We start from the raw sequence: 26,917 nt of genomic DNA, 5'->3' as shown, positions 1-26,917 counted from the left end.
GTTGATTTATATGTCCGAAATTCTCCCACGTTTGAGGTGAGCTTCCAAGCTTGACAAGCATCACATTTTCATTCGTATTTAAATGTTTCATGTACAACCAATTTGGGACAGGTTTTGTTCCCATGTTATCCCTTTTGTGATTGGATTTAATATGTATATATTGACAGTGTAAGTGTTTTTTATACTGTTAGTCAATCATTCATCATTCATATGTTGAGTCTTATACAAAAGTAATATAAATCAATGGTAGATGATGTGTCGATATTATAAAAACTTTACATTGACAGTGCATAGATTTTAAACTCTGGGATTCATTATATACGTGTATAAATAAAATTTAAAAATAAGTGGATATGGCAATAAATTTATTTATTGTATAGAAGTTATCTAACTTTTAGCTATATAGAAATTGTCTTCATTGGTAAATATATCTTTTAAGTTTTTAATTCGGGAATCCATGATATTATCATTTATAACATCTTCATCCTTCACCATATATTATGTATGTTAAGAGTAGTTATACTATTTATTCTAAGAGTTATTATTTACTTTTGATATTATCAATCTCTTAATTAACATACATCCCAAAACAAATAGCATGTTTTTCGAAATGAAGTTCTCATAACTTTTATTCTCATGCGTAGAGTTAGATGGTGTTTGAAAAAAAGTAGAGATAGTTAATAGTTTATTTGGGTTTATGGGAAGAAGAAGATCTATTTATTCTAAATATGTTTTTTAAACTTACTTATTGTTCTAGTTATTAATTATAGGGAAATCCAATACTTTAAATTAATAAGTATATATAAATCATTAGATATTCTTAGAATTGATATCTAGAATGAAAAGTAAGTTCAAATTTTTTTACTCTTAGAGTCAGTATCCCCATTCTCTCGAAATAATTGTGGAAAATAAATTACTGAAATAATCTTCATATGTCATTGCTACAACTACAAGAGAAAGCATATTCATTAAACGCTTAATTAAACTGTTTAACTTTTTCTGGGATTTAGCCATATGTATATCCTTGGGATTATTAAACTCAAACTCCGGACTCAAACTCTATTTTTATTAAGGAGAATCTTACACGTATTATTTAAATAGAAAATGATGTATGCACTGACAGTGTATGAGTTTTATACATTGTTGTATCATCACAATTGATTTTTTTATTATTGTTGACTTTTCAAAAAAATAATCCAAATAAACGGTGAATAATGAAATGCATGTGTATAAATCTTTACAATGTCAGTATATGCATTTTACACTCTTATTTAAATGAACCATCAATTTATTTTCAACGTTTTTTGATAAATTAAGTTACTTACCTAAAAAATGTCTAAGGTCATAACATTTTAATACTACGATGTTTGTTCCCAATTAAAGTTTATCACTCGTATTCTAATATAAAGCACATTCACAACTGACCATATTGTTTATATTAAATATTACAAACAACTCAAACGAAAGATAATACAAAACACAATTCAGTAAACATCCCATTAAATCTACACTTATTGTTGGCTTAGATAACTATACTAGATTAAGGAGAGAAAATGTATATACTTATGGTCTAAGTTTAAAAGTTTTTTACATTATCACTATATTGTCTACTATTTATTTTAATTATTCTTAAATATAAGTAATACAAATGAATGTTAGTTATATATAAATTTTTATACTATCTATACATTATTAAATAACATATTAATTTTAATTAATTAAGTTGCACATATGAGCTGGAGTTGATAGTATAGTAGTCATATCCAGTCTCATTATACTCTTTTTTATGGGTACTTTTTGCATTTATAAACCGGTCCAAGTTTAATTTCTCATATACAGTATTTGTTCCATATATAATATAAGGGTATCATTGTACATTACACTATGTTCCTTCACATTTATATATACCATAATACAGTACATGACAATTGACATTATATGATAGCATATAATAGCATAATAATTCACATCACATGTTGGTAACTAGTTGCCAGTTAACAGCGTATTAATCCTTTTTATTCCAGAAACACCCCTACTGAAATAGCTACCCTTCATTCTACAAAAACAGAAGGTATGGGTAAAATAGTAATATCAGGTTGATCCAATTGTTGCCGATCAAAACACCGGACTCATCGTTCTCCATGGTTTCGCTTCGTTCGATATTCAAGCTCCAACTATACAACAACTATATTTCCAGATTCCAACTCAACTTGGATCTTCTCTATCACGTTAATTTTCGTTCCGAGGCAATTAATTCAATACCACTTTCTCCTCATTGCATGATTCAAGGTGTTCAATTTTTGTTTAAAAAAAAAATTGCTTCAATTTTTGTTTTAATTTTTATTACTTTGATTCAACTTCTAGGGTTTTGGTTTTTGCAATTTGTAATGCTTTTAGTTGGTTATTTTGCATTTTTCGTTTTCTGACAATTCAACTCCTAGGGTTTCACCTTTCTACTTGTCTTTTGTGTCTTGAAAAGAAAATTGTGCTTTCGGATAAGTTGAGTTGGAGATAATCGGGGAGAAAAGGGTATATACTTGCATGGAGTTGCTACTCAAGTTATCTTGATAGATGCATATTTATTTATTGTTGATTTTTATTATTTATATCAGAATACCTTTTAGGGCAATAATATAGTAGTTATATTTTTTATATTATATGATGTATTAAAAAAGTTCTGAGTTTGGACTTCTTAGTAATTTTTATTGTGTTCTCATTGCCTAATACGTTACTAGATAATGTATTGAACTGAGGAAGTTAGTTAAAATAGTTAAGAGCAAGAAGACGGGCAGTGTAGGAAGGAAAATTTGTAGACAAAATTGTGCATATGATATTACTGCCTGACATGTTTAGAAATTTAACTGTTTTGTGGGGTCAACAATTGGCTGATTATTTGTTAAGATTACCATATTTTGTCTTATGGATATGAGCAATGAAGTCTAGTTAATTAGGCTAAGATAGCTGTTTAAAGTCTAGCGAAGGGGAGGTCACACATTAGAGTCGTGGAATCAGCCACTTGTGGATGCAAGGTACAGCTGCCTACTGTACACCCACAGAGTAGACCCGAATTTTCCTTGGACCCTGCGCATGGCAAGAGCTTTATAGCACCAGGTTGCTCGTTTTTTAGCTGTTTGAAATCTAGTCAGCATAAATTGTTGTTGTAAGTGGTTTGCGTATAGTATAGTGTTAACAAACCTACCTTCATAAGTTCATAGCATTTGTCATAGCGATGTAGATTTCAATGTAATGTTAATTGAGCATTTATTTCTGTTTAATCAAATTCCTATATATGATCATGAATCTTGGTAAGGTACATTCAATCTGACTTCCTTTTGTCCATCTGTTATATGGTTACAATCAATGTGACTAGCTTGAGACGAGCTTGCTTCTCAGCTTACCACAATGTTGACTTATGTACAATTGGAAAATTCTTACGCATGATTATATACTTATGTACTTCCTATTTTTCACATGTGTGTGCCTGTTAACTGTTAACATCAAGTTCCCCCCATTCAATAATTTGCAGCTGCAAAAGATACCGCACTGATTAAGAGTGACTGGTGGAAGATAATTGCTATTATGACTGAAGCTAAAATTACATCTAAATGTAAAGAGCTTTTTTCATGTAAAAAATATTTCAGCTAGTATTTTTTAGAGAAAAACTGAAATGATTAAGAAAGATTTAGAGATCGATGCTTTGTCAATGAATACGACTTATGATAGAGCATTACGGTCGTTCGATCCATTAGCCGACCCCGCCTAGTGGGATTAAGGTTTGGTTGTTGGTTGGTATTTTTTTTTTCAACCGTGAGGTAGTTAAAGTGATTTAGAAGAAGTGTCATGCGTTATAGGATTAGTCAACAATCTTACATGTATATTTTCATTGAAGTAAGATTTTGTTTGGTTTAATTCATTTTTTTGTTTGTTGAGGTGGTATACTATATAGAGAAATGACAAATTAATATATTGGAATGATAACCTAGTCATACATAGCAGAACGCCTGATATATACTGTAATTTAATTCAATTTTTATGAGAGGTATTAAGTAGATTGATGTTAAGGATATATTTTATAATGATTTTTTTCGAGTTTCCATTTCAAGTAGCTTTTTATAAGAACAATGGTGCTGATAGATTTATTGGCATCTCTAAAATTTTGCGATTTCGTGTTTTCATCATCTTCATAAATGATTAGTATACATGTCAAATATATTATGCTTATTTTTACTATGGAGCAGTGGGATCGGGATTAGGTAAATGATATTACTTGAACCTTTCAGTTAAGTTTTATATAATGTCTTATGAACCCCTTAGCATATAATAAGTTTGAAAGCTTTTTGTTCATTGTATGAATTTGTGGTGCTTTTGAACATAAGTCCTTATTTGCAATCTCAAGCCATACCTATGGTGTGCACATAAATATCTACATATCTTGTCTTACTGAGTTTGATTTTTCTTTGATTATTTTGATCATATCAGGTCCCCTGTCCAATTGCTCCCTTGTAAGGTGCACCCTTTGTGTGCTATAGTGCTGCACCTTTGTCATGCACGACTACCACTATCTGTTCTACATTTTTCACTCAAAGAATCTTCGAGAGGGACTAGTGCAATGGCAACATCTAGCAAGTTTGATCCATCTTCTAGCAGTCCAGATAGACCATTGTATACTGGGCAGCGTGGATCCCACATAGCTGCTTCATTGGATAGATCTGGTAGCTTTCGTGAAAGTATGGGAAATCCAATTTTGTCTTCTCTTCCCAACATGTCGAGAAGCTGTTCTTCAGCAACACATGGGGATGTGTCGAGCTTCTTCAAGTGTGTGCATTTTGATCAAAAGTTGGCAGTGCCCGAGCACCACAAGTCTAATCGTCAAATGGATTACAAACAACATGTCTGTGCTGCTCTTGGAGTTTCCCCGGATGAATCTCCTCGTAGTTCTTCAAAAGGCAAGCTACTGCCATCCCCAGTGCCAGAAGACATCAAACGACTCAAGGACAGTTTGCATGCAAGCCAAGTGAAGGCCAGGTAGTTCTTTGTAGGTTTGGTTACTTGCATTATAGTTTTATATGTGTAATTAAGTAATAGTATCACATTATTCATCAGGGAACGTGTGAAAATGTTTAATGAAGCCTTGTCTGTATTCAACAAAGTTTTCCCAAGTATAACTTCAAAGAAGAGATCTCGAGGTGAAGGTTTTTCTAATGGCCGTTGTACTGCCATGTTAAGTGACCGGCCAGTCTCAGGGCCGACCATAGGTAAGGCTGGAGTTCAAGATCATCCTGTAACAGGTGCTTTTGAATTTGAGCAGCAAAAGTCAGAAGAACGGGCCAAAAATATTGTTCCGAACAGACGCATTCGGACTTCTTTGGTTGATGTAAGGGTATGTTTGTAACAATTTTCCCCATGCTTGTTTGCTAGCATTGACACTTGAGATTATTTGCCTTTTGTTTTATTCATGGTTTTAAAGAAAATAATGCATGGCTGTAAGTATTTTTGTCTTATTAAGTAGTGTATTTTAGAACTTCTGTTCTTCATATCTCTGTTTGACTGTTTTTGCATGGAAACCTACTTTAGTTAAAGTCTTCTTTGCAAAAGTTACCTGTTAGAACATTTTGCCATTGGTGTTCTGCTGGATATAACCTTTTTGTAAAGAAATATAATATGTGTGTGTGCACGTGTGTGTAAAGAGAGAGATTGTATGTAGATTTATGGTATACACTTGTGTTCTACCCTTAAGCTTATATGTAGGTATTTCATGAGCAGTTGATTTCCGCCTTTCTCATTTCTTTTCTGAAAACTGAAAGTGGTGAAATATAGAATATTCTGCCTTTTCAGCTTTTCTGTTTTAGTAAGGCACTGTGTCTTGCAGCTCTATAACTTTGTTCTTCCCTTTCTTTGGAAGTCAGCTTTCAGATTACTATGGATTGCTTTATAACCTTCCAAGATAAACTGACTTAGGTTTTGATAAACTCTAGATGGATGGGCAGACGAATTCTCTTGTCAGGCCATCTGGGACAGTTGATAGAGATAAGGAAGTGCTCCGAATTTTCAATAGTGATGCAGTTCAGGGCGAGGAGCGAACCCTGTCTATTGGAGGTGATGGCTGGGAAAAGTCCAAAATGAAGAAGAAGCGTTCCTGCATCAAACTGGATGGTTCTCCAAGTACAACATTGACTAAACCGGTTAACACCTTCCAGGAAACTAAACAGAGAATACAACAAAGAGTTGTTACTGATGCTCGGTCAAAATTAAATAATGATTCTCATTCTTCCAGGTATGAATATGTTGATTATACATCAGCACTGTTTTCCTTATCATATTCATTCTTCATTATTTTTTTGGGATATTAAAGCAATATGTTTATAGAAAGATAGTAGAGAATATACAACCCGTGGGAGTTTAAGAAAAATCCTCTTTATTTATTCAATTTCTATTGATTAACTTGTTACAAGACTGCAAATATATACTTTCATTTATCTCTGTATAGGTCCGGGGTTTCTAATGGAACTGTTGGAGCTGGGAAATTAGATGGAATCTCACAACAGACTGGGTTGGGCATACGTGCCTCTACCCTTAGAAATGACCATGATAGTAATTCCCTTTGCAATGATAGGCGAGGTCGTCCTGTTAGTACAGAGAAGGAAAGGGTAATCATTAGAGCTGTTAACAAGTAAGCACAAACCCTGGACTCCATTTCTTCTTCCTTTTATGATTTTGTACTGTTGGGGAAATTTATCCTTCGCAACTACTTTTTCCATGTCGATTTCTCCTTATTTTCTTGTTTTGGTGGGTTCAATTATTCCATTTCTGTTTGCTGATCTTTGTTTGTGGTGTTCAAATATGTCTTCATATTTGTGATATATATTCTTTAATTGATTCAGTCTCTACATGTTGTTTTATGCCTGTAACACCTTAATTTGATGCCCAGGACAACGATTCGTGATGAATTTTCTTCAGATAGTCCCATCCCAGGTACAAAAATAAATGCTTCTATTCGAGCTCCACGATCAGGTTCAGGAGTTGCCCCCAAGTTGTCACCAGTCGTCCATAGAACAGCTGTTCCTAATGATTGGGAGCTCTCCCAATGCACCACAAAGTCCCCTGCTGGTCTTGGTAATAACAATCGCAAACGTGTGGCATCAGCTCGGTCATCTTCCCCACCTGTTGTCCACTGGCAGAGGCCACAAAAGAGCTCGCGCACTGCCAGAAGAACAAATTTAGTGCCCACTGTTTTAAATAATGATGAAGCTCCTACTTTGGATGCTGTCGGTGATGTGGCTGGTAATGATATTGGGTTAGGATTTCCCAAACGCTTAGCTGGCAGTTCTCCTCAGAAAAATAAGTTAAAAGGTGATCTTTCATCTTCAGTTGTCTTATCTGAAAGTGAAGAGTCAGCAATGGGTGAGGCTAAACCACGAGAGAAGGGCAGAAAATCAGAAAAGATGGATCAAAAGGCTGGAAAAAATATTCACAAGGTGTCTAACTTGGTCTTGCCAATAAGAAAGAATAAGCTTGTTTCTGGAGAAGAACGTGGAGATGGTGTTCGGAGGCAAGGGAGGACAAGACACAGTTTTACTGCCACAAGGTCACTGATGCCTATGACATCTGAGAAGCTTAGAAACATAGGAACTGCAAAACAACTTAGAAGTGCACGGCTAGGATTGGAGAAGAATGAAAGGTTAGAATCCTTCTATCTAATTATATTGTTGACTTGTTTGACAATTTATTTGAGCACATAGGTTGAAATTTTATGGTTTTATGAAATCCATGCAGCAAGGCAGGCCGTCCACCAACCAGGAAACTTTCTGATCGTAAGGCCTATGCATTTCAAAATCCTTCCATCATTAATGTAGCAGCAGATTTTCTTGGTACTTGTCCAAGCTTATTAAGGAACTCAATTTTTGCATGCAATACAAGTATATCATTATTCACCTTTGGTTTATTGGTTTAGTTGGATCAGAAGATGGACATGAAGAGCTATTGGCCGCTGTGAAGGGTCTCGTCAACTCTAGTATGAATCTTACTAGATATTATCTACATTTGCAACCCTAATATTTTTTAATGGATTCCTTGTGTATTTTATTGTTACTGCAGTCCGTGCATTTTCCAGCCCATTCTGGAAGCAGATGGAATGTTTCTTCAGTTTGATATCTGAGGAGGATATTGGTTACTGGAAGCAAAAGGTACTTACTAATCTTTACCTTTCAGTGATCACAAAAGACAATTGTTACTAATCTACACCAGGTTAAATATATCATTTGTATGTAGTCATTAATGAGGAAGACAATAATACCAGTGTGATATGCTTCCTACTTCTAGGTTTATTTTAGCTTCTTCGATCTTTTTGTTAGTTCTATTGTATGGCATGAAATTTCTGGTGTGCACACCACTATTATTATTGAGAATGGTTCTGATATGACATTGAGACAGATCAGTTCTATACATACCTTTGGTCATTTGATAACTATATGAACTATATGTAGAACAATTGAGTACCTCTTGCTTTGCCATCTTTGATAGGATGCGAGTTGGCTGTTAGTAATTCCAAGCAACAAATTTCCTTAATACTATATAGCGTTGGTGTTATCTTTCATTGATTAATTCCGAGTTAGAATGCTATTTTAAAAATGTCCAAAGCCAACATGGAACTATGACAATCATTTGTTGCATTATGTTTGTTTCTTTTATGTGTTCTGTTACGGTTTCATATATATAATGTCCCCTTCAATTTTTTAAATAATTTTATTTTTTTGATGATTGAAGCATAAAATATTTGATTTAAAAAAGTTGGAATTTTTTACTTCTCAGAAAAACCTGCAATAGGAACAAGTTATTCAAATCAATTTTTTTACGATTTCACTTGGCTTTAGGTAAATCTTGAATTAAGCACATTGATGCCAACCCCAGTTCCTTCAAATATAGCTGGTTGTGAAACCATGGTTAATGGATTTGGGTTAATTGGGTGCAAAAGTGATGCTGGCCCTGATGCTCAAAATAGTGCTGGAATTGTTCCAGAACAATTACAACTCTCTAAGGGAGATCATAATGTGATTCCCCTCTGTCAAAGGTTCATAGCTGCTCTAATCTCAGAGGAGGATTGTAGCAATGGAACTGAAGATTTCAAGTTTGATGTATATGATACTGTATTTGAGCCTGAAGGGGACATGGAATTTAGCGGTTTTGATAATCACTTACGAGCTAACTTTCAGTTTGCTTGTGGTTCTGCTTATAATAGTTATAGAATTAATGGGAGGCCAGAACATGATGTAACTGAAAGTGGTATAGTTGGTCGTCCTTCAACTGAGTTGAACTCGAGCTTTGGTAGCTCTATAAATTGTTTGCTTCCTGATAAAGCATTAAAGTCTAGCTGGACCTGTTCAGAATTGCAATTTGCTAGCTTGGATATAAATGATAAGCTTCTCTTGGAGCTTCAAAGTATTGGAATAGCCCCAGAACCACTGGTAGGCTTACTTGCCTAATATAATGGATTTACTTCAAGACGTTTTTGGCCATTATTGTTAAATCTTTAGTGTGTTCATAACGGTGACTGATTTTAATTTTCTTTTTCAAGCCTGAAATGATACAAGCAGATGATGAAGGAATATTGGAGGATATTGCTAGGCTAGAAGAACAATACCGGGGACAGGTACTGGTTGATGCTGAAGCCATGCTGTGCTGACTGTCAATATCCCTCCCCCATATGATTTGTTTTGTTATGTAATATTTCTCACATTATATATTCATATGTTGCCCTCCAAGTGACATTTGATATTAATTTTTTATTATTATTTGATAGAAACAATTGATTTATAATTAATTTCGTCCAACATTTAATGATAATCATTACTTTTCTTAAGTAATTCACTTTACTATTTTGTTTTCGTATATATCATAGATTTCCAAGAAGAAAGGCTTCCTAGATGGATTGTTGAAGTCTGCATCAATAGCAAAAGAACTTCAAGAAAAGTAATGGAACTGCCATTGCTACCTGGATTATTTGCTTAATCTAACCTTTTGTGCATTCATCGTTTTTAATGGAAATACAAACTTCTATTTAACAGGGATTTTGAACAGCGTGCTCTTGAAAAACTCGTTGTGATGGCTTATGAGAAATACATGGTAATCTTTTTTACACTGAATATTAGTTTTTGCATATAGATTATGGTTTTATGTTTTAGAATAAACTTTTTTATGATAGCTTAGCTATATAACATGAAGATCTACAGTGTATTACATTAGCTGTGTAAAAGTCTGGGGTTTTTATATTGCACCATGGGTCATGGATAGAGGTATGGAGGGCATGGTCTATAAACTCTATATGATTGTCCTCGTCTAAGGCTTTATTGAGGGGTGGGGGGTTATAGAAGTCACACATCCAAATGTTCAAGCCCCATATGTTGTGCTGTCTGTACCCTTAAATGTAGGTGCTCTTGTGTAACTACAGGACATGCACGGGGTTAACATTTTTTAAAATCCTACCATTTCACTGTAGGCAGGGAGAGTCTCAAGAATTCCTTACTCTACTATTTATGTTTAGATGTGGTATATACTTGATGTGGTCATAGCTTTTAAACAAAACCAAAATCCATGTTTTGCTAATCTTGTTTAAAATAATTTAAATTGTCTTAGAAAAAAGAATCAAACCCTTCATTTACTAGTGGAGGCCATAAAAAGATAGACCATGCACAAGGCTCCCACCTTTGAGGGTCCAGGGTGGTAAGATGCCTGTATTACTTGCGGTGAAGAGTCTGTTTCTGTTACTAGAACCAGTGAACAGGGTCACATGGTAGTAATCTTACTGTTGTGGCAAAGCCCACCCTCAGAATGTCATATACTGTGTATTATTCGGTCATATGGCAGAGTGAATTGACAATTGATTGATTGGCAGGCTTGTTGGGGTCCTAGTCCCTCTGGTGGTAAAAATTCAATCAACAAAATTGCTAAGCAAGCTGCATCGGGATTTGTTAAACGGACATTGGATCACTGCCATCAATTTGAAGGTACAGGCAAGAGCTGCTTCAAGGAGTCTTCATTCAAGGATATCTTCCTTGCTGCTACTTCCCAGCTTAGTATTGTTCGGCAACTAAATGGAATGGATGCTGAGTCCTCAAAACCATATGCTTCTCCCCTTTGTCTGGAGGCAATTACAGGTGTCCTCTTCATTACCTTCTAGCCTAAATGTTTTAATCTATTTTGTATTTCTTCAGATTCTTCTATCTCAGCTGTGTTCAGCATGACCCTTGTTGCTTACATGCTCAGATACCTGTAATTGCATATGCCATCTTTCTTCGGATTTTTTGTGTCACATCATCTTGTTTTCCTTTTGCTCCTTCTAGCAGAAACAATATTTTGATATTTTAATTTATGAGTGTTTCTCTCTGCAGCTTCAATGGGTTCACAGCAGAGCCCTTCACAATTTAGTCAGAATATGGATAATCATGATCTGGATTCATCAGATATGCTTCCTGCTATAAATCATTCATCTGAACAAACTAGTGGGAATGATGATCTCTGGTCAAACCGGGTGAAGAAGAGGGAATTGTCCCTTGATGATGTTGGTGATACTCTAGGTATTTCAAGTACTCCAGGCATCAGAAGTTCTCTAGCAAGCAGTGTAAAAGGAAAGAGAAGTGAGAGGGATAGAGATGGAAAGGGGCACAGCAGAGAGGTTCTATCTAGAAATGGAACTACCAAAATTGGTAAGATATCATCCGGTGCTAAGGGAGAAAGAAAATCCAAAGCAAAAGCAAAGCAGAAAGCAACTCAACATTCTGTTTCTGTGAATGGCCTCGTTGGCAAGCTATCAGAGCAACCAAAACCAGTGTTGCCTTCTGTTTCAAAGTCTACTAATAGCAATGCTAATGATAACAATGAGTTTGGTTTGGGTGGTTTGGATGAACATGAGCCTATTGATTTGTCCAACTTGCAGCTACCTGGAATGGATGTACTCTGTGTTCCAGATGATGACCAAGGTCAGGATCTTGGTTCATGGTTGAATATTGATGATGATGGATTACATGATAATGACTTTATGGGCCTTGAAATTCCCATGGATGACCTTACAGACTTGAATATGATGGTTTGAAGCTGCTTTCTCTGTATAGTACTGTTCATTATACTAGTAACAAAGGAAAATAGTACTTTTAAGAGATAACTAGTTAATAGGATTGTCTTATGGCTAATCAACTCCACGATTAGGTTATATAGATTCTTTGGTAGGCTTATTCTCTCCAAGTTGTTTTCGAGTGACCTTTCCAGCTTTTCAGATTATGCTCGAGTTATAGTTTGACTTCTGTTGTAAAGGTATTTTTGTTCAAGGTACAAGTTAGTATTCCTAGTGATGATGTTAGCAACACTACCCTGGTTGTAGCTCTTATAGTCAGACAACAAGTCCTCTTGTACATACATTATAATATTTATAATAAAATCTACTTTTCATTTACTGAGATCATGTCCCTTTAGCTACTCTGTATATTTCCCTTCTCCCCTCTCCTGCATGGGTTTTCTTTTGGTGTTTTGTCTTTTGCAGATATTGATTTCTTCAATTTGATGCTGTTGAAGTGGTTTACTACAGTAGCTTCATCTGGATGCTGCCCAGATTTTATGACTGAGGTTTTCAGGGAGAATCTGAAGACATGAATTTGATCAACTGTTCTTTATTTCATTATATAATGCAGTTACTATTCTGCTTATTTTACTTCGGGTATATGAAGCAGATTCTTTGTATCATTGCTCTGGGTATCTGATGTCAGATTTATTAGGTGCAAACTCTATAGATTTCCCTCTCTTTTTTGGTTTTCTCCAGTTACAGTTTTGGGAGTGAATCTGCATTACACATTTTGTCTGATCTTGTAATAATCTATGCATAAAATTTCTTTCCAAGGAATTGAGAATTGTTAATTGTTAATTGCTAATTGTTAATTTTCTTCTAGTTGATTTTTGGCTTCATGTATTCCTTGCTTAGGTGAATTACAATCTTAAGTTGATGGGGCAACTTGTTGGTAAGTAATATTAATCCACCTTCATGTATTCCTTGCTTATGTTATCCATGGATAATTAACAGTATGTAGCTTAAGCCTGAGTTAACATAATGGTTCTGACTTGTATCAGTTGAATCAAGTTCATTTAACTAAGAACCCTTTAAAGTACCCTTTAAAGAATCCCTTTTGGTCTTGCCCCTGGAGGGTGTCTCCTGAGTACGGATTATGGTCTGTTTATATTTATCAAATAAATATTATAAGGTTTTTATGTAATTTTCCAGATTATAGGTTTGTACCAGACTCATGTTCTGTCATAATTTTTCAAATATTTGAAAACTTTTCTGGAGCTTGAAACCTTATGTTCTTAGGTTGGGCTCGTATTAGATGTATGAAAAATTTAAAATCTCACGTTTAATTTGTCAAAATATGGATGTTAAATTTTCTACATACATCAACCACATACATATAATGTTTATTTTATTTTATTATTATCATCTCATACCTCGCTTCGTAAGAGATGGTGACATGCATTGAGAATGGTAAGGTCAAACCGAATGGATTTTTTTATTTTAATTAATTTTTTAGTTATAAAGAAAAGGTTTTTCTATGGTTAACTTTAGAAATAGATGATTAAATAATTGTGTTATATGACTAACAAGTTGACTGGCCATAATCCATCTTTAAAATAAAAATACCACATATTTTGTCTTCCTTTTTTCTTTAAAAATTTACAAATTGTAAACAAGTCTTAAATATAGAATATGTGTCTGTCTGAAGCCATTTAATGCAATTATTAAAACTTGTCCAAAATTATTTTATATACCTTAGAGCAATATGCATGCTAGATTTGCTTGCTATTATTCATGATAAAACGCCAGCTAACATGTGAAATGAGATATAAAGTTGAAAAGAAAAGAAGTGATTTCACAACTTCACAAGATTTAGGCATCAAAATAATGATAGATTGAGCCACGTAAATGCATAATACCCAGTAAAAGCACAACACGAAAAAATTGTCCTGACGCCATGTAACACCTGAATTCTGCATCAAAGGTTACAAAACCAATCATAATCATACAGCAACCTTCACACAAACTTGACAATTAACAAGACAATTGCAACATCTAATGATTTAACTTTAACCAATTCACACATACATTAATTGTCTACAAGTGTTGGATATGGCCACCCAATTAATTATATGAATCTTTTTCACTTATAACCTATTTTATTACTCCTAATATTTAACGTGAGATTTTACATTTGAATAAACTTGTAACTAATATAGTAAGTCTTAACTTTTCCTTTAACATGGGGTAGCATCTATGACATACTTTAGGTTGTTACTCATTTCTTTGTCAGCATCTCTTATAAAATATTTCAAATATCAATATTGCCAAAGCAGAACATATTATTTATACATTCATTCACCATTAAGTCCATATCATATTTATGCCATCGTCTGTGAACCAAACACTCCTGTTATCACCTAATGAAAGTAGAATGTGAGCCATAATTCCCATAATTACCTTGGCCAGACAGTATCAACAAAATCATGTATAATCCACCACACACACTCACACATCATTAACAATTCATATTAACATTAATATCTCAAACATTTTGTCATGTTGTCTGAAGACATATGTTATCATGTTATAGGTCAAAAGTCAACTAAACTACCAAAATGTAATAAAATAAATGTTTGCAAAGCAGTATCCTATGAAACACGGGGTATAATTCCGAGTCAGTTTGAGCCCCAAGATAAACTTTAGCTAAGTTTGGTAACCAAAATATACGGTGAGCTTAGATTTTGTTTAGTATGATCTTTTTTTGGTAAAAAAACTAATTCATTTTAGGATTTGTGACTTTCTCAGCAAGTGTTGTTCTTAAGAATCGAACTCTCGACTTTAGTATCTAGTGAGGTCTTAACCACTTGACCAACACCTTGTTGGTGGTGAGCTTAGATTCAAGCCAAAAATAGTATTTTTGAATATCAATCTTTATTTATAAATTTTTTATATGGGTACAAAATATAATCGTAAATAATGCTACATGTATATGTTTAACACATTCTTAACTTTGCCTCCTTATAAGGTTACGTATGTGTTCCGTTACTATGCCCAATAATATGAATAGAAATAAGGTGTTATTTAAAAAACAAAGAAAATAATGTGAATAGAAATAATGTTGTTGACAAAGAAAACGAATGATAATTGATAGAGTAAGTAAATATGACGACATGGTCGGTTGGTCACCACCAAGATGGAGACAAATGTAAGGAGCTTAAGCCTTTCGGCACAAAACAAGAAAAACCAAAAACTCTACTTCTTTTTAAAACTATATTCTCCTTCTAAATTTTTTTTAGGTATCGTCATATATCATTATTTATAAATTAATCATTAATAAAAATATCATATATTATGATGATATTATTTTTTATTATTGTACGAGAATTTGTAAAATAATATATCATTTTTTCTGACAATACTCTTTTTGGATCATCCCATGATGTACGCGTCAACTTTCACGCCTACTTTCCTTTTATTATTGAATTTGTTGTCTCTTTGTCACGTTCAGTTCATGTATCACCCTTTTTCTCATTTCCCGTTTCTATTCACTTCATTCATTCATTCTATACTTTATACTTCTGCTATACACTATACTTCTTTAACCTAATCTAATCAATTCAAATCATACATCTCCCCTTGTAGTTTGGGTTATTGTTCCCTTCTCGTTTTTCACGCCCCACGTGGCTTCCTCGTACTCGTTTTCTCATTAAACAATAACAAAGTTATGTTGTTCATTGTTGAACTTTTCATCTTCATTAATAAAATAATATTGTCTATATATAATTACATATCTACATACTATATTTTTTGCATGCTTATATTATAAATTATGTTACATATCTATGAATATACGACACGTAAAAATATGCAGATGTGGAACATGATTTTTCTCAATTTAATAATGTTGTAGTAAAATAAGAGCAATTTTGGAAAGAGTTATCTATATAATATTGATATAAGGATTTATATACAATTAATATATTCACCACTCATTTATATTATTTTAGAATGAGTTAATAATAACTAAATATAAATAAACAATAAGATAATAAGATAATGATAGTACATAAAACTTTTAGAGTACCATTGCCTTATCACTTTTGGAAAAGAATCTCAACTCCATAATGGATGAGAGAGACTAAGATTAGAATGGCTTCCACGTCTAAATCTTGTATTGGTTTGGTTGCTTAGGAAATGATGCAACCAAACTCAACTGAATCATTAATTACTTTTTTAACAAAACAAAGAGGGTATGTGTCAAAATCTTGCATTATCATGCATAATGAAATTTTATGTCACAATTTGTATCTCCATTTATATTTATATCAATTAAAATACATCATTCAATCAAATATAAAAATAAAGTTGTATTATTTGATATATATTTATTGATAGGACAAAGTTTTTGAGGCAAAGAATCTATTCTATCATGCAAGGGAGAAAATGTAAAGCATGCTACTTAATAATAATACATTAACTTTTTTACTTTTTCTTTTGACAGAAAATTTGGAAAAAATTTCCAAGAAGGGAGTCATAATCTATTGTGTATTAATTTATGTATTTTCAAAAGACTAAAACTCCCTTTCTTTTTTCAGAAATAAAAATTGCTGAAGAAAAGACATTGTCTGAGATAAATAACCTTTAACTTCATAAACTTGCTGAGGTTTTTGTCCCTCCTTCATTCCCTTCCCTCACTTTACATGCAATATTTTCATTTTGTAAAGGTAAGCAACTCATATTAATAAATATTATGTGCTTTCAATGTTTGTACTTGTAGAGATGAATCTTAGAAAATAATTAAGTCTACGCATAGTTCAACATAGATATAGCCAAGGCACAAAGTTAACATCACCAATATTCTACATGACTCTTGTTGTAGATGACACATAAAATGAACACAAGAGTTAAAACCAATGATAGATGTGAATTGCCTCAGATCTAGGAAACCTCTCTCCTCATTTTTGTGATTTGTATAGAGAAATACTAAGGTCCTTGACTTTGTTGATTATTCAGTATCCATTTCTTCAATAATCTTAGTATATTGACCTTGTTTCCAGGGACCATTCACCTGTTTTGGGACACCACTTGTTTCATGTTGGCTGCTAGGATTTAATACACCAAGTCCAAAACAGGTTAGTTCCTTAAATGATCTAGTGTGCTATTCTATTTCTAGCATCTATCTTTACTCTTCAATATATATACACTTTGGATAAGTAAGTTACAATTTATTTAACTTGTTCTTGGGAGGGTTGAGTCTAAACTCCTTAAATCTCATGCCATAGGATCCTTGTTGGTGTTTTGATGCTGATTGAAAAAGAGGTATCAGGAAAAAGTGAGGAACAAAAATAGTTAAAAGCTAGGAGCAGCTTATAGGATACTACTAGAGAATAAGGCTATTTCTACAAGGCAAAGTAAACAAATGGAGGAAATAACTTCAGCTGTTGCAGTACCATTTACACTTAAGAATCTAAATCAAAGGGAGTCTTCAGTGAAGACCCACATGGAGATAAAGCTTATGGCAAATACAGCAGCAACTTTAATATCAAATCCTTCAGTAGAGGGTAATTGTCAATCCTCCTATTCTGTTGCAAGTGAAAATCATGCAGATGTTAGACTACAACACCAAATTACAGTATCTGCTGAGGTAAAGGAGAATCTAGCTGGATCTGCGCTTGTCTCGGAAGTGGTTATTCAATGTGACAGTAATTGGATCTTGACTGAAAACCATAACCAGCCAAGAAAGGAAGATGAACTCATGTTAGCTGTGGGTTTTCATTGTTTACATAATGATAAAAGGAATCCTTCTGAGGAGAAATCTGCTTATTCTGAAATAGATTCACCAATTATTACCAAGGTTGGTGATAATAACATACATGGTAAGTCAGTGCAGGACATAGTTTCTGTTGCAGTGGATGTTGAGATTGAGGATCAAAGTGGATCAGATGGGTCTGATCCAAAACCATCTTCTGTGCTTCTTGATCAGTTGCCAGAAGAAAAGAAAACAAGCTACCAGAATGCTTTGGACACGAGTCGTGGCCCTCTCTATGGTTCTTCATCGATCTGTGGAAAAAGAAAGGAGATGGAAGATGCTATTGCTCTTAAGCCTCAACTCTTTGAAGTCTCTTCCAAGATGCTAACTGATGACCGGGTGAATGGAGACACAAAATACTCACTAGCCCACTTTTTTGGTGTCTTTGATGGACATGGAGGCTTTCAGGTAAGAACTAAAAATTTATTCGTAAATTGTATTGCTGAAGTTGATTCATTTCACTGATAGGGTGTTGTTTGCATAGGTTGCCAATTACTGCCGGGAACGTCTTCATTCAGCATTGATTGAGGAGATAGAAGCTGAGCAAGCAAGATTGTCTGAAACAACTAGTGGAGATGATTGGCAGGATCATTGGAAGAAAGCATTATGGAATTGTTTTCAGAGAGTAGATGACGAGGTTGGAGGAATTCGTACAGGGAATAGTGAAAACAACGGCGGCGGATCTCAGACTAATGTTGAACCTCTTGCTCCTGATACTGTTGGTTCCACTGCTGTGGTTGCTATTTTAAGCCAATCACACATAATAGTTGCAAATTGTGGGGATTCAAGGGCTGTTTTATATCGTGGAAAAGAAGCCCTGCCATTATCTGTTGACCACAAAGTAAGGCATGTCATTCCAGTTTCATAATATTTTTTGTCAAATTGTGTTAGAAGTTGAAGTTGTTTGACAGAGGAAACTTTGCATCTCTTTTGCAGCCAAATAGAGAGGATGAGTGGGCAAGGATAGAAGCTGCAGGAGGAAGGGTCATAAATTGGAAAGGATACCGAGTTCTTGGTGTTTTGGCAATGTCAAGATCTATAGGTATGTCTTTGGCATCTACTTCAACATGATTGATTTTCTTGTAATTTCATTATTATTGTAAACAGTTTAGTGCTTTTTTCCTAGTTTAAGTCAAATGGTTTAACTGTTACTTTCTCAATTCAACATTTTAATGCAATTTGGCTTTAATTTCTTTCCACTAAGGGTGAGTTGGATTTTGGGGGAATGAATGGAAAATGAAGGCTTCAGAACCCTGAAATACATTTGTGAGGTGACCTTCTCTTGCATCTCACAAACCAACCTTAAGATTCACTACATCATCAACAGTGTCACTTTCCCATCCTGTTATCCTATCATCTAAAAATGGATGGCTTTGTAGTTGAAATTACTTGTCGTCTAATTTTCTTTCTTATCCAACAGGGGACAGATACTTGAAACCATGCATAATTCCAGAACCAGAAGTCATGTTTGTGCAACGAGAGAAAAATGATGAGTGCCTTATTCTAGCTAGCGATGGTTTATGGGATGTAGTCACAAATGAAGAAGCATGCGAAGTTGCACGAAAGCGAATCCTTCTTTGGCACAAGAAGTATGGCAGCAATGGGTCAACCGGACCAAGCGAAGGAGGAGTTGATCCTGCAGCTCAACATGCTGCAGAGTATCTTTCTAGACTTGCCCTCCAAAGGGGGAGCCAAGATAACATCTCTGTAATTGTGATAGACTTGAAGGCTCAGAGAAAAATCAAGAGAAATCCATAAAATAACATGTTTTTACCATATGTTTAACATGTGGAATATCTTTATATATACCTAATGAGTCAGTGTCATTTGAGCCTTTAGCACATGTAGGCCCTTAGTTTTTTCCAGGGCTATGTAATTTAGTTATGCTAAAATTCTGTGTACACATATACCTTCGGCTTGAATGAGTTAACGTGTTGACTGTGACTCTGAGAGTCTATCAAGGATAAAAAAAGCAAAAAATTAGTTTTTTCAGAGTAAATTTTCAAGTTAGCTGCTCAATTGATCAAAAAAATCAAAATATTGTCGTATTGTAAGCCATGGAACCACATCAAAAAAACTAATAAGACGATTTGACAAGGTTTAACCAAATAAAAGTCTCAGATATAACTTGAGGAAACTTTCATTGAGAAGGGAAGGTTTCAAACAGTTATTACAGGCATTAACAATTCAAAACCTATAAGCATAAATGTTTGCTTCCTTTGAGACAGCCTGACAAAACTTCTATTAAGTTTGTACATAAGATCATATAATCTGCATCTTAGGCAAATCCTAGTTATACAGGTCGTTACAAGTGAAATGACCCTAATACTTAACGTCGGCATTAAAAAAATTCTTGATGCCAATCATTGAAATTTATTAGCCCTTACATCTATAATAGTCTCTCCACAAACACTTCAAACTTCAATCACTCAACAAAATACAGATTCCCCGACATAATTATAGAAGCTGGTTTCTTTGATTCATCTGCAAATGCTGACCATATGCAAGTGGTGCTCTACAAAACAAAAGGAGTGAAAACTACAGTTACTTATCAGGTGGCGTTTGTTCCTAATTCTTACCAAGGTGCCATGGAATACTATAACTCCAACCGTCCAGGAACATCATTTTTCAAATAAGGAGGTACTCAGATTATCCAGGAATATTGGCACATCCCCTCATTTGTAATTCAGGTAACAACATTTTTAATTGGAACATTAACTCCAAAACATTACCATCCTCATTGTTTACAGAACAAAAAAACTGCTTACTCAATACAGAACAAAAAAATGCTTGTGAATGATCATAAATTTTATTTATATGGTGATCTACATTCAAGAACAAGTCATAAGTTGGTAATTAAACACTAAATATTAACCTTTTACTTCAAAAAAATTAAGTCAAGTAGAGGAAAATACCAAGTTTACAAGGTTGCAAGTGGAGATCCTGCATCGGAGAAGTAGGCTGAAAGATCCACATCCAAGTCCTCATACATGCTCATAAAAGGATTGTTCTGAAGTTTCAATCAGATATATATCATTAGAAAGACTATTGTACATGGTATATGTATATAAACAAGATTTATACATACCATAAGTTCCTGAGCTGACAGTCTATCTTTTGGGTCTTTCTGTAAACTAATCAAAGAGAATATTGAAAAAGGAGGATCAGAAGCCTCATAAAAGAAGACAGTGACATAAAATTCATGGCAAAATGGCCAATTCAATAGTTATGGAGGATACCAGCTTTTTAGATTTGTTTTAACGTGGATAGAGGCTTGTTCTGTTAAATTAAGAAATATCTTAAAAGTTACAATAATATGTGAAAATAAGGCTTCATACTGGTATGTCTGGTATGCGCCTTAACTTTTCACTATTACTTGATCTGCGTACACATTCTACCTTAAACCTTGAAACTAATTTCAAGATGACCTCTATTAAACTGCAAGCATAATTTTAGAATATCTCTCAGACCCCCCCCTAGGAGGAGGTTGATCGACAATGGCTTCAATTAGCTCAAAAATTTCCCAACTTTCACTTTGATCTGGTGGAGAATATGGAAACTTCCCCAAAGCGCACTCCAGCAATATTAGCCCAAAACTCCATATATCACTTTTGTAGTTGTAGCCACACTGGCTTCCATTGATTCTCTCTGGCTATATAATTAGCAGAGAGGATGTCATATTCTAAGCAACAATGGTAGATATTGGTGGTCATGAAAATGATAAATACACTTGAATATTTTACTCACCGACATATAGTTGCATGTGCCAATGAAAGTATTTGCTTGACCAGATGTGCTTTCCATAATTGCACTTACACCAAAGTCAGTTATTTTTACTTCGCCTCTTTGGTTTATCAACAAATTAGAAGGCTTCAAGTCTCTGTGGATAATATTCCTTTCATGGTGAAGATACATTAAACCCTTCAGAACCTACATCACAAAAGAAATGGAACACATCTTATTTGGGATTCAGAGAAAAGAATCATGAGTGTAACACTAAGTTCAATTTCTTAGTACTCACCTGCTTACAGATGGCAGCAAGATGAGGCTCTGGAATTGTTGCAACTTTCTTCAGAAGATCTGCTAAGGACCCTCCATCCATGTACTCTAAGATGATAGATATGACACCATTATCATAAAATGACTGGTAGCAGACAACAACATAAGGACATTGTGCTGCTTGATTAATTTTCAGCTCTTTTGCTATCTGCTTGCGCATCGACTCCTCAATATTCATTTGAATTATCTGAATAGTGAAGAATGTACGCATAAATGTCAAAAGAACAGAGAGGAAATGATGTATATGACAGCAGTGAGGTTGTGAATATGTCAGATAAAAGGAAGCAGTTCATAAGTTCAAGAACCTAGATTAGGAAAATTATGATATAGAAGCAGCCTTTCAAGCTAATAAACTGAAATGTTAAACTAACAGGCATACAGAGAAACAACTTCATAGGCTCGAGAATTGGTCACACTGAAATGTAAAAATGATTTGATAATAATCTAGTTTAAGGCCAGATTTGGGTACAAACACAGGGTTCCCCTAACAAGGAGTCTCCTCCTTTAAGGTTTTGGTTCGAGACGTGGTGTCTCACTCGTGACTCTTCACTCTTCCCATACCCATGTAACAATGGAACTCCCCGGTGGTTGGAGGCTCCTAGAACAAAAAATAATGTCCCACATAATGGACAAGAAACCACCTAGAACAAAATATCAATACAAATACACTCTAACCAAAATACTTCTTGCAAGAAATTGTCAAATTGTCTAACTCCTGATGAAATTAAATCACCAAACACTAACTGCAAAAAACAGTCTGAAACTTGCAGACTATGTGCACTCGAGTGACACAGAAATCGAATACTGAATAAGTTTTAAGGCTCCATGCTAAATGAAATGGATATAAAGAATGGAATAACATTACTTTTAAAAGTCTGGAGAGTGGGTAGACAATGCCAATACAACAAGATAAACTAACTAGAACAATGAGAGAAAAGAAGATGCAAACTCAAAGCAAGGTGTGCAATATGCAGCAATATACCTTTAATGCAAAAAACTGGCTAGTCCATTTGTGTTGCACCAATTGCACAATCCCTCCATTTCCCTTCCCAACCACTTTGATTATTTCTATGTCTGCCAAACTTAACTGCTCATCTGTTGGCTTGATTGGGGGTGGCTGAAAACGTAACAGAGATATTAAACCCGTGTATAACATATATCCAGAATTCGGACAACATGTATAATGTGTGCAAATTAAAGAGTAAAATGCAGGAAAACCAAGCTCCAAGCCTCCTTACTATCATTATACTACAAGGTTAGGAGTTACAGCTAATTATAGAGTTTAGTATGGAAAAAAAATCTAATTTGAATCATTCATAAAGGTGCTTAGAGGAGTTAATTCTGGACTCTCACCTAACATGATCATGTAATTTACTATAAACTTGTTCTATTTTCTAAAATGTGTTGACTGCATAAAGGTATGCATAGGAAACTTTCCAATATAATTAGTTAGGTTGTTTAAAAGACAGTTGGTAGTTTAATATATTACAAACAGATCAAAGCATTGCATTAATGAAGGTATTTTCAATTGATTCTGGAAAATCACACAAAGACACAATATTCTGGAAGAAACAGAGTTCATTGAGAAATTATTGCACCACAGCACCTAAACTGGGTGCACTAGGACAATCATATCATTGATTATGGTAGACTAAGCAAAACTAATTATTTGGTAATGGTTCATGAAGTAGATGACTTTTGCTGAACACTACTTTCCTTCAAATCCTTTAACTTATTCTCCACTTGCTTAATAAAACACAGGTAAGAGGAGAAATTCTAAGAGACTTTACAATTTGTTAACAAACATCTAGTTACAGTAGCCAAAAGCCAACAAATAATGTTCCATTTAGGTTTGAAAAGTTCAAAATAGGAAAAATCAGGAATCCATATCACCCACAAGGCCTTTTTATTAGATCCAAAAAAATGAAATGAAACAATTGAACAATCTGATTAAAAATATATTGAAAAATATTGGGGGAAATATGTTACAGCTTCAACTTCACTCTGAGAAACAATTCTAACACCATCTCTGTTAACAAGCAGATCCCCATCCTTAAAGGTGCCACTTTCAGTTCTACAACACAACATACCAACAATTTCAATTAGTTTAGGAGAAAATAATGCATGCAATGTCAGAAAATCATTCGTTTATATTCATTTGTATTACTTTTATTTAAGAACAAATTATACTTACATGTGTATAGTGTAAAAAACTCTTACATTTATCATGCAGTACATTTTATACTCTTAGTGTAGTAGTCAAAAACCAAACATAAACAATCACGCATAAATTAAAGAGAAAAACTCACAGAAACTTGGCAAAAGAAGCTTGATCAGACACAGGTAAAGAGAGTTTGAGACCAATGCCAAAGTTTCTTTTGTTCATGACTATGGCTATGGAGCTCTGATGGGAGAGTTCCACTTGGTTTGATTTTGAAATGATGAAAAACTTTATAGTATGAAGACTATTATATGTAATATAATATAATTATATTTTATTTTATACTATAGTCAAAACATAGTACTAGTATATAATATTATATGAATAGAAATATGAGGGTGGAGCTACTACAAAATATAAATTTGTGATTGATTAGGAAAGAAAGCAGTCACAATTGACGAACTAAGCATAACAAATGAAGCAGCTTTAAGATTGAGACTTTTTGTTGACTTTTCAAAGTTACTACTTCCTTTGTCCTACGTTTCTCTTTATTTAACCAACATGTTTCTTTAAACATCATACTCTAACAGCTTTAAAAAAAATTATTTTATTTTTAGATGAAATTTTTAGAATGCGTGTAGAATTAGAAGATAAAAAGTAAAAGAGCAATATATAGTTTAATTTCTTACAAAAAATTGTTAAATTTAGGTCGTTGAAATAAAATTACCATTTTATATATCTCATATAGATTCAAATCAATCACCTTCATCTAAACCTACAATCCAAAAAGGAGGATTTATTAATATATTGTTAAAATAAAAGTCGAAGGCTTTCAAATTCAATGTTCCCAACCCTACATGAAGTTCATTTAATGCTCAAATTTAGCATGAGAAAAGATATATAGTTTGATTAGTTTATTTATGAGACACTTAAAGTTTGAATTCGACTCATGTAACTAATTTAAAAACTAACTATTTTTTATCAAATCTATCCGCATATTACCAACGGACATTGGTTCAAGTGGTACTTAAATAATTCCCGACATTATAGTTCTCATCATTAAAAAATCAAAATAAGTTGCTGCACACTCAAGAATTTTCAATTTAATTTATCCAAAGTAAAATCATAACTAATATAATATATACATATATATATATATATATATATATAATACATATGAGTTATTAAATGACTGTTAATATCAAATTTATTAAGTTTGAGCTTGACTCATTAATAGTGGAGTCCACCATTGTGTTACAAGATGGTTGAGATATCGAATTGAGAGGTTTTCACAAAATATTGGAGTTATAAGTTGTGTTGAGCTTTTAGTTTTCTTGCCAGTGAATAAAGGCAAATTCAAAGACTTTAAAATTTGTGTAGTGTTGGTGTAAAGAATTTTATAGACAGTATATCATTCATCATTGATTTATATTACTTTTGTTTGAGAGTTAATGATAATTATTATATAAATATACATAATTTACCAATATTATAACAACTTACATTATTAGTGTATACATATTAAATTCAATTTCTAATATATACCCCAAGGATATGTTTTAATGATACTAAGGTACTAAGTATAAACCTAAAATCATCATACTATTAGGTAGGGGTGAACAGGAACCGGCCCTACCCGCTCACCTGGTATAGCCCGATAATGATCGGGTCTGATTGGGTCTAGGGCCGAGTCTGGTTCCAAAAATAGACCTAGTCAATAATTATGGTCGGGTAGGGATCAAGCATAACTCGGTCCGTCCCGTCCTAGGGTTACTCACTCATCATGTTTGTATATGTTTCTACTCAAATGTGTATAGAGTAATGATATCATTTTGGTCGAAAGTATCTTTTATTCTTTAATTTTTCCATAATATATACATGATTAATAATACATATATCATTTTATATATCAAACGATATATTCATAATAATAAATAATACTGAGAAATCTTTATCTAAAATGAGTATGCATTATATTTAATCGGGTCTAGGGTCGGCTTTAAAGACTGACTCGGTTGCTATTTAGGGTCGGGTTAGCTTCGGGTCTAGGGCCGAATCCGAATTCAAAAAAGTGACCTGACCAATATTTAGGGTTGGGTAAGGACAAACCTTAACCCGTCCTAATTCAGCTCATGTTCACCCTAGGAATGGCAACGGAGCGGGGCAGGGTCGGGTTTGCACATACCCAAACCCGAACCCAAAATTCAAAACCCGAACCCAAACTCAACGGGGTTGAAAATAAAAATACCATCCCCGAACCCGAAAATGATAAAGTATTAAGGAAAATATGATATTATTTTCGTGTAATTTTACTCTAACATTTCTATTTTCTCTTGTATTATTTCATTTCTTTTATGTTTGAAGATCCAATAGTATATAAAGTAACATTAGAAATTAAAAACAATTGACAAATGATAGAAATTTCAATTTTAAATTGAATTACCTTACTTCGGGGCGGGTTCGGGTTATTTGCTATAACAAACCCGAACTCGAACCCGAAATTTAAACCCAGGTAAAACCCGAACCCAATCACATCGGGTTTTCCCCGTTAAATTCAGGTTCGATTCAGGCGGGTACCCACAGGTTCGGTTTTTATTGTCATCCCTAGTTCAAACTACTATTAGGAGAGAGAGAAAGAGAAGAAGAAAAAGACTAATTGGCACGTATGGTTGGCAACCTTAAATATATTATTGGCTGGGTGACTAACTGTATTGTTATTGTTATTTTTATACTAACAATCATTGCACATTTTGTACCGAGGGTGATTTTAGACGAACCCACCATTTTAAAATTTGATTGTCTTTGGATGGCAACATTTCATCGCAATTATGATTGA

General features: G+C 33.9%; 3 protein-coding genes across 9 annotated transcripts; 2 read left to right on the top strand and 1 right to left on the bottom strand.

Annotated features, from left to right (window-relative positions):
- Positions 1,931-12,446, top strand: LOC109362564. Of its 4 annotated transcripts, none has more exons than XM_019608427.1 (16): positions 1,931-2,289; positions 4,480-5,025; positions 5,104-5,380; positions 5,976-6,274; positions 6,488-6,670; positions 6,929-7,678; positions 7,774-7,868; positions 7,952-8,011; positions 8,095-8,183; positions 8,871-9,279; positions 9,382-9,461; positions 9,572-9,646; positions 9,896-9,966; positions 10,062-10,119; positions 10,889-11,150; positions 11,385-12,446. In XM_019608427.1, exons 2-16 carry the CDS (start codon positions 4,610-4,612, stop codon positions 12,083-12,085), a joined length of 3,825 nt encoding a protein of 1,274 aa, XP_019463972.1. In that variant the 5' UTR covers positions 1,931-2,289; positions 4,480-4,609; the 3' UTR covers positions 12,086-12,446. The 4 variants fall into 4 exon arrangements, with proteins under 4 accessions (XP_019463972.1, XP_019463970.1, XP_019463971.1 ...); XM_019608425.1 differs by adding an exon at positions 2,952-3,111 and having other exon boundaries at positions 8,871-9,461; XM_019608426.1 differs by having other exon boundaries at positions 5,104-5,374; positions 8,871-9,461.
- Positions 16,650-19,805, top strand: LOC109362562 (probable protein phosphatase 2C 50). Of its 3 annotated transcripts, none has more exons than XM_019608420.1 (6): positions 16,650-16,776; positions 17,110-17,184; positions 17,379-18,269; positions 18,346-18,702; positions 18,798-18,903; positions 19,282-19,805. In XM_019608420.1, the coding sequence occupies exons 3-6, from the start codon at positions 17,472-17,474 to the stop codon at positions 19,617-19,619; spliced, it is 1,599 nt and encodes a 532-aa protein (XP_019463965.1). In that variant the 5' UTR covers positions 16,650-16,776; positions 17,110-17,184; positions 17,379-17,471; the 3' UTR covers positions 19,620-19,805. The 3 variants fall into 3 exon arrangements, with proteins under 3 accessions (XP_019463965.1, XP_019463963.1, XP_019463964.1); XM_019608418.1 differs by having other exon boundaries at positions 17,335-18,269; XM_019608419.1 differs by lacking the exon at positions 16,650-16,776 and having other exon boundaries at positions 17,047-17,184; positions 17,335-18,269.
- Positions 19,961-24,433, bottom strand: LOC109362563 (mitogen-activated protein kinase kinase 2-like). Of its 2 annotated transcripts, XM_019608422.1 has the most exons (9): positions 24,340-24,433; positions 24,230-24,308; positions 23,910-23,994; positions 22,903-23,037; positions 21,883-22,107; positions 21,609-21,791; positions 20,950-21,513; positions 20,777-20,871; positions 19,961-20,376 (listed from the first exon to the last, which is right to left on the bottom strand). In XM_019608422.1, the coding sequence occupies exons 2-7, from the start codon at positions 24,304-24,306 to the stop codon at positions 21,295-21,297; spliced, it is 924 nt and encodes a 307-aa protein (XP_019463967.1). In that variant the 5' UTR covers positions 24,307-24,308; positions 24,340-24,433; the 3' UTR covers positions 19,961-20,376; positions 20,777-20,871; positions 20,950-21,294. The 2 variants fall into 2 exon arrangements, with proteins under 2 accessions (XP_019463967.1, XP_019463966.1); XM_019608421.1 differs by having other exon boundaries at positions 24,230-24,370.

The sequence above is a fragment of the Lupinus angustifolius genome, chromosome LG12 (assembly GCF_001865875.1).
Source record: "Lupinus angustifolius cultivar Tanjil chromosome LG12, LupAngTanjil_v1.0, whole genome shotgun sequence".
NCBI lineage: Eukaryota > Viridiplantae > Streptophyta > Magnoliopsida > Fabales > Fabaceae > Lupinus > Lupinus angustifolius.
Note: the sequence above shows the minus strand (reverse complement) of the source record. Positions and strands in the feature narration are given on the sequence as shown.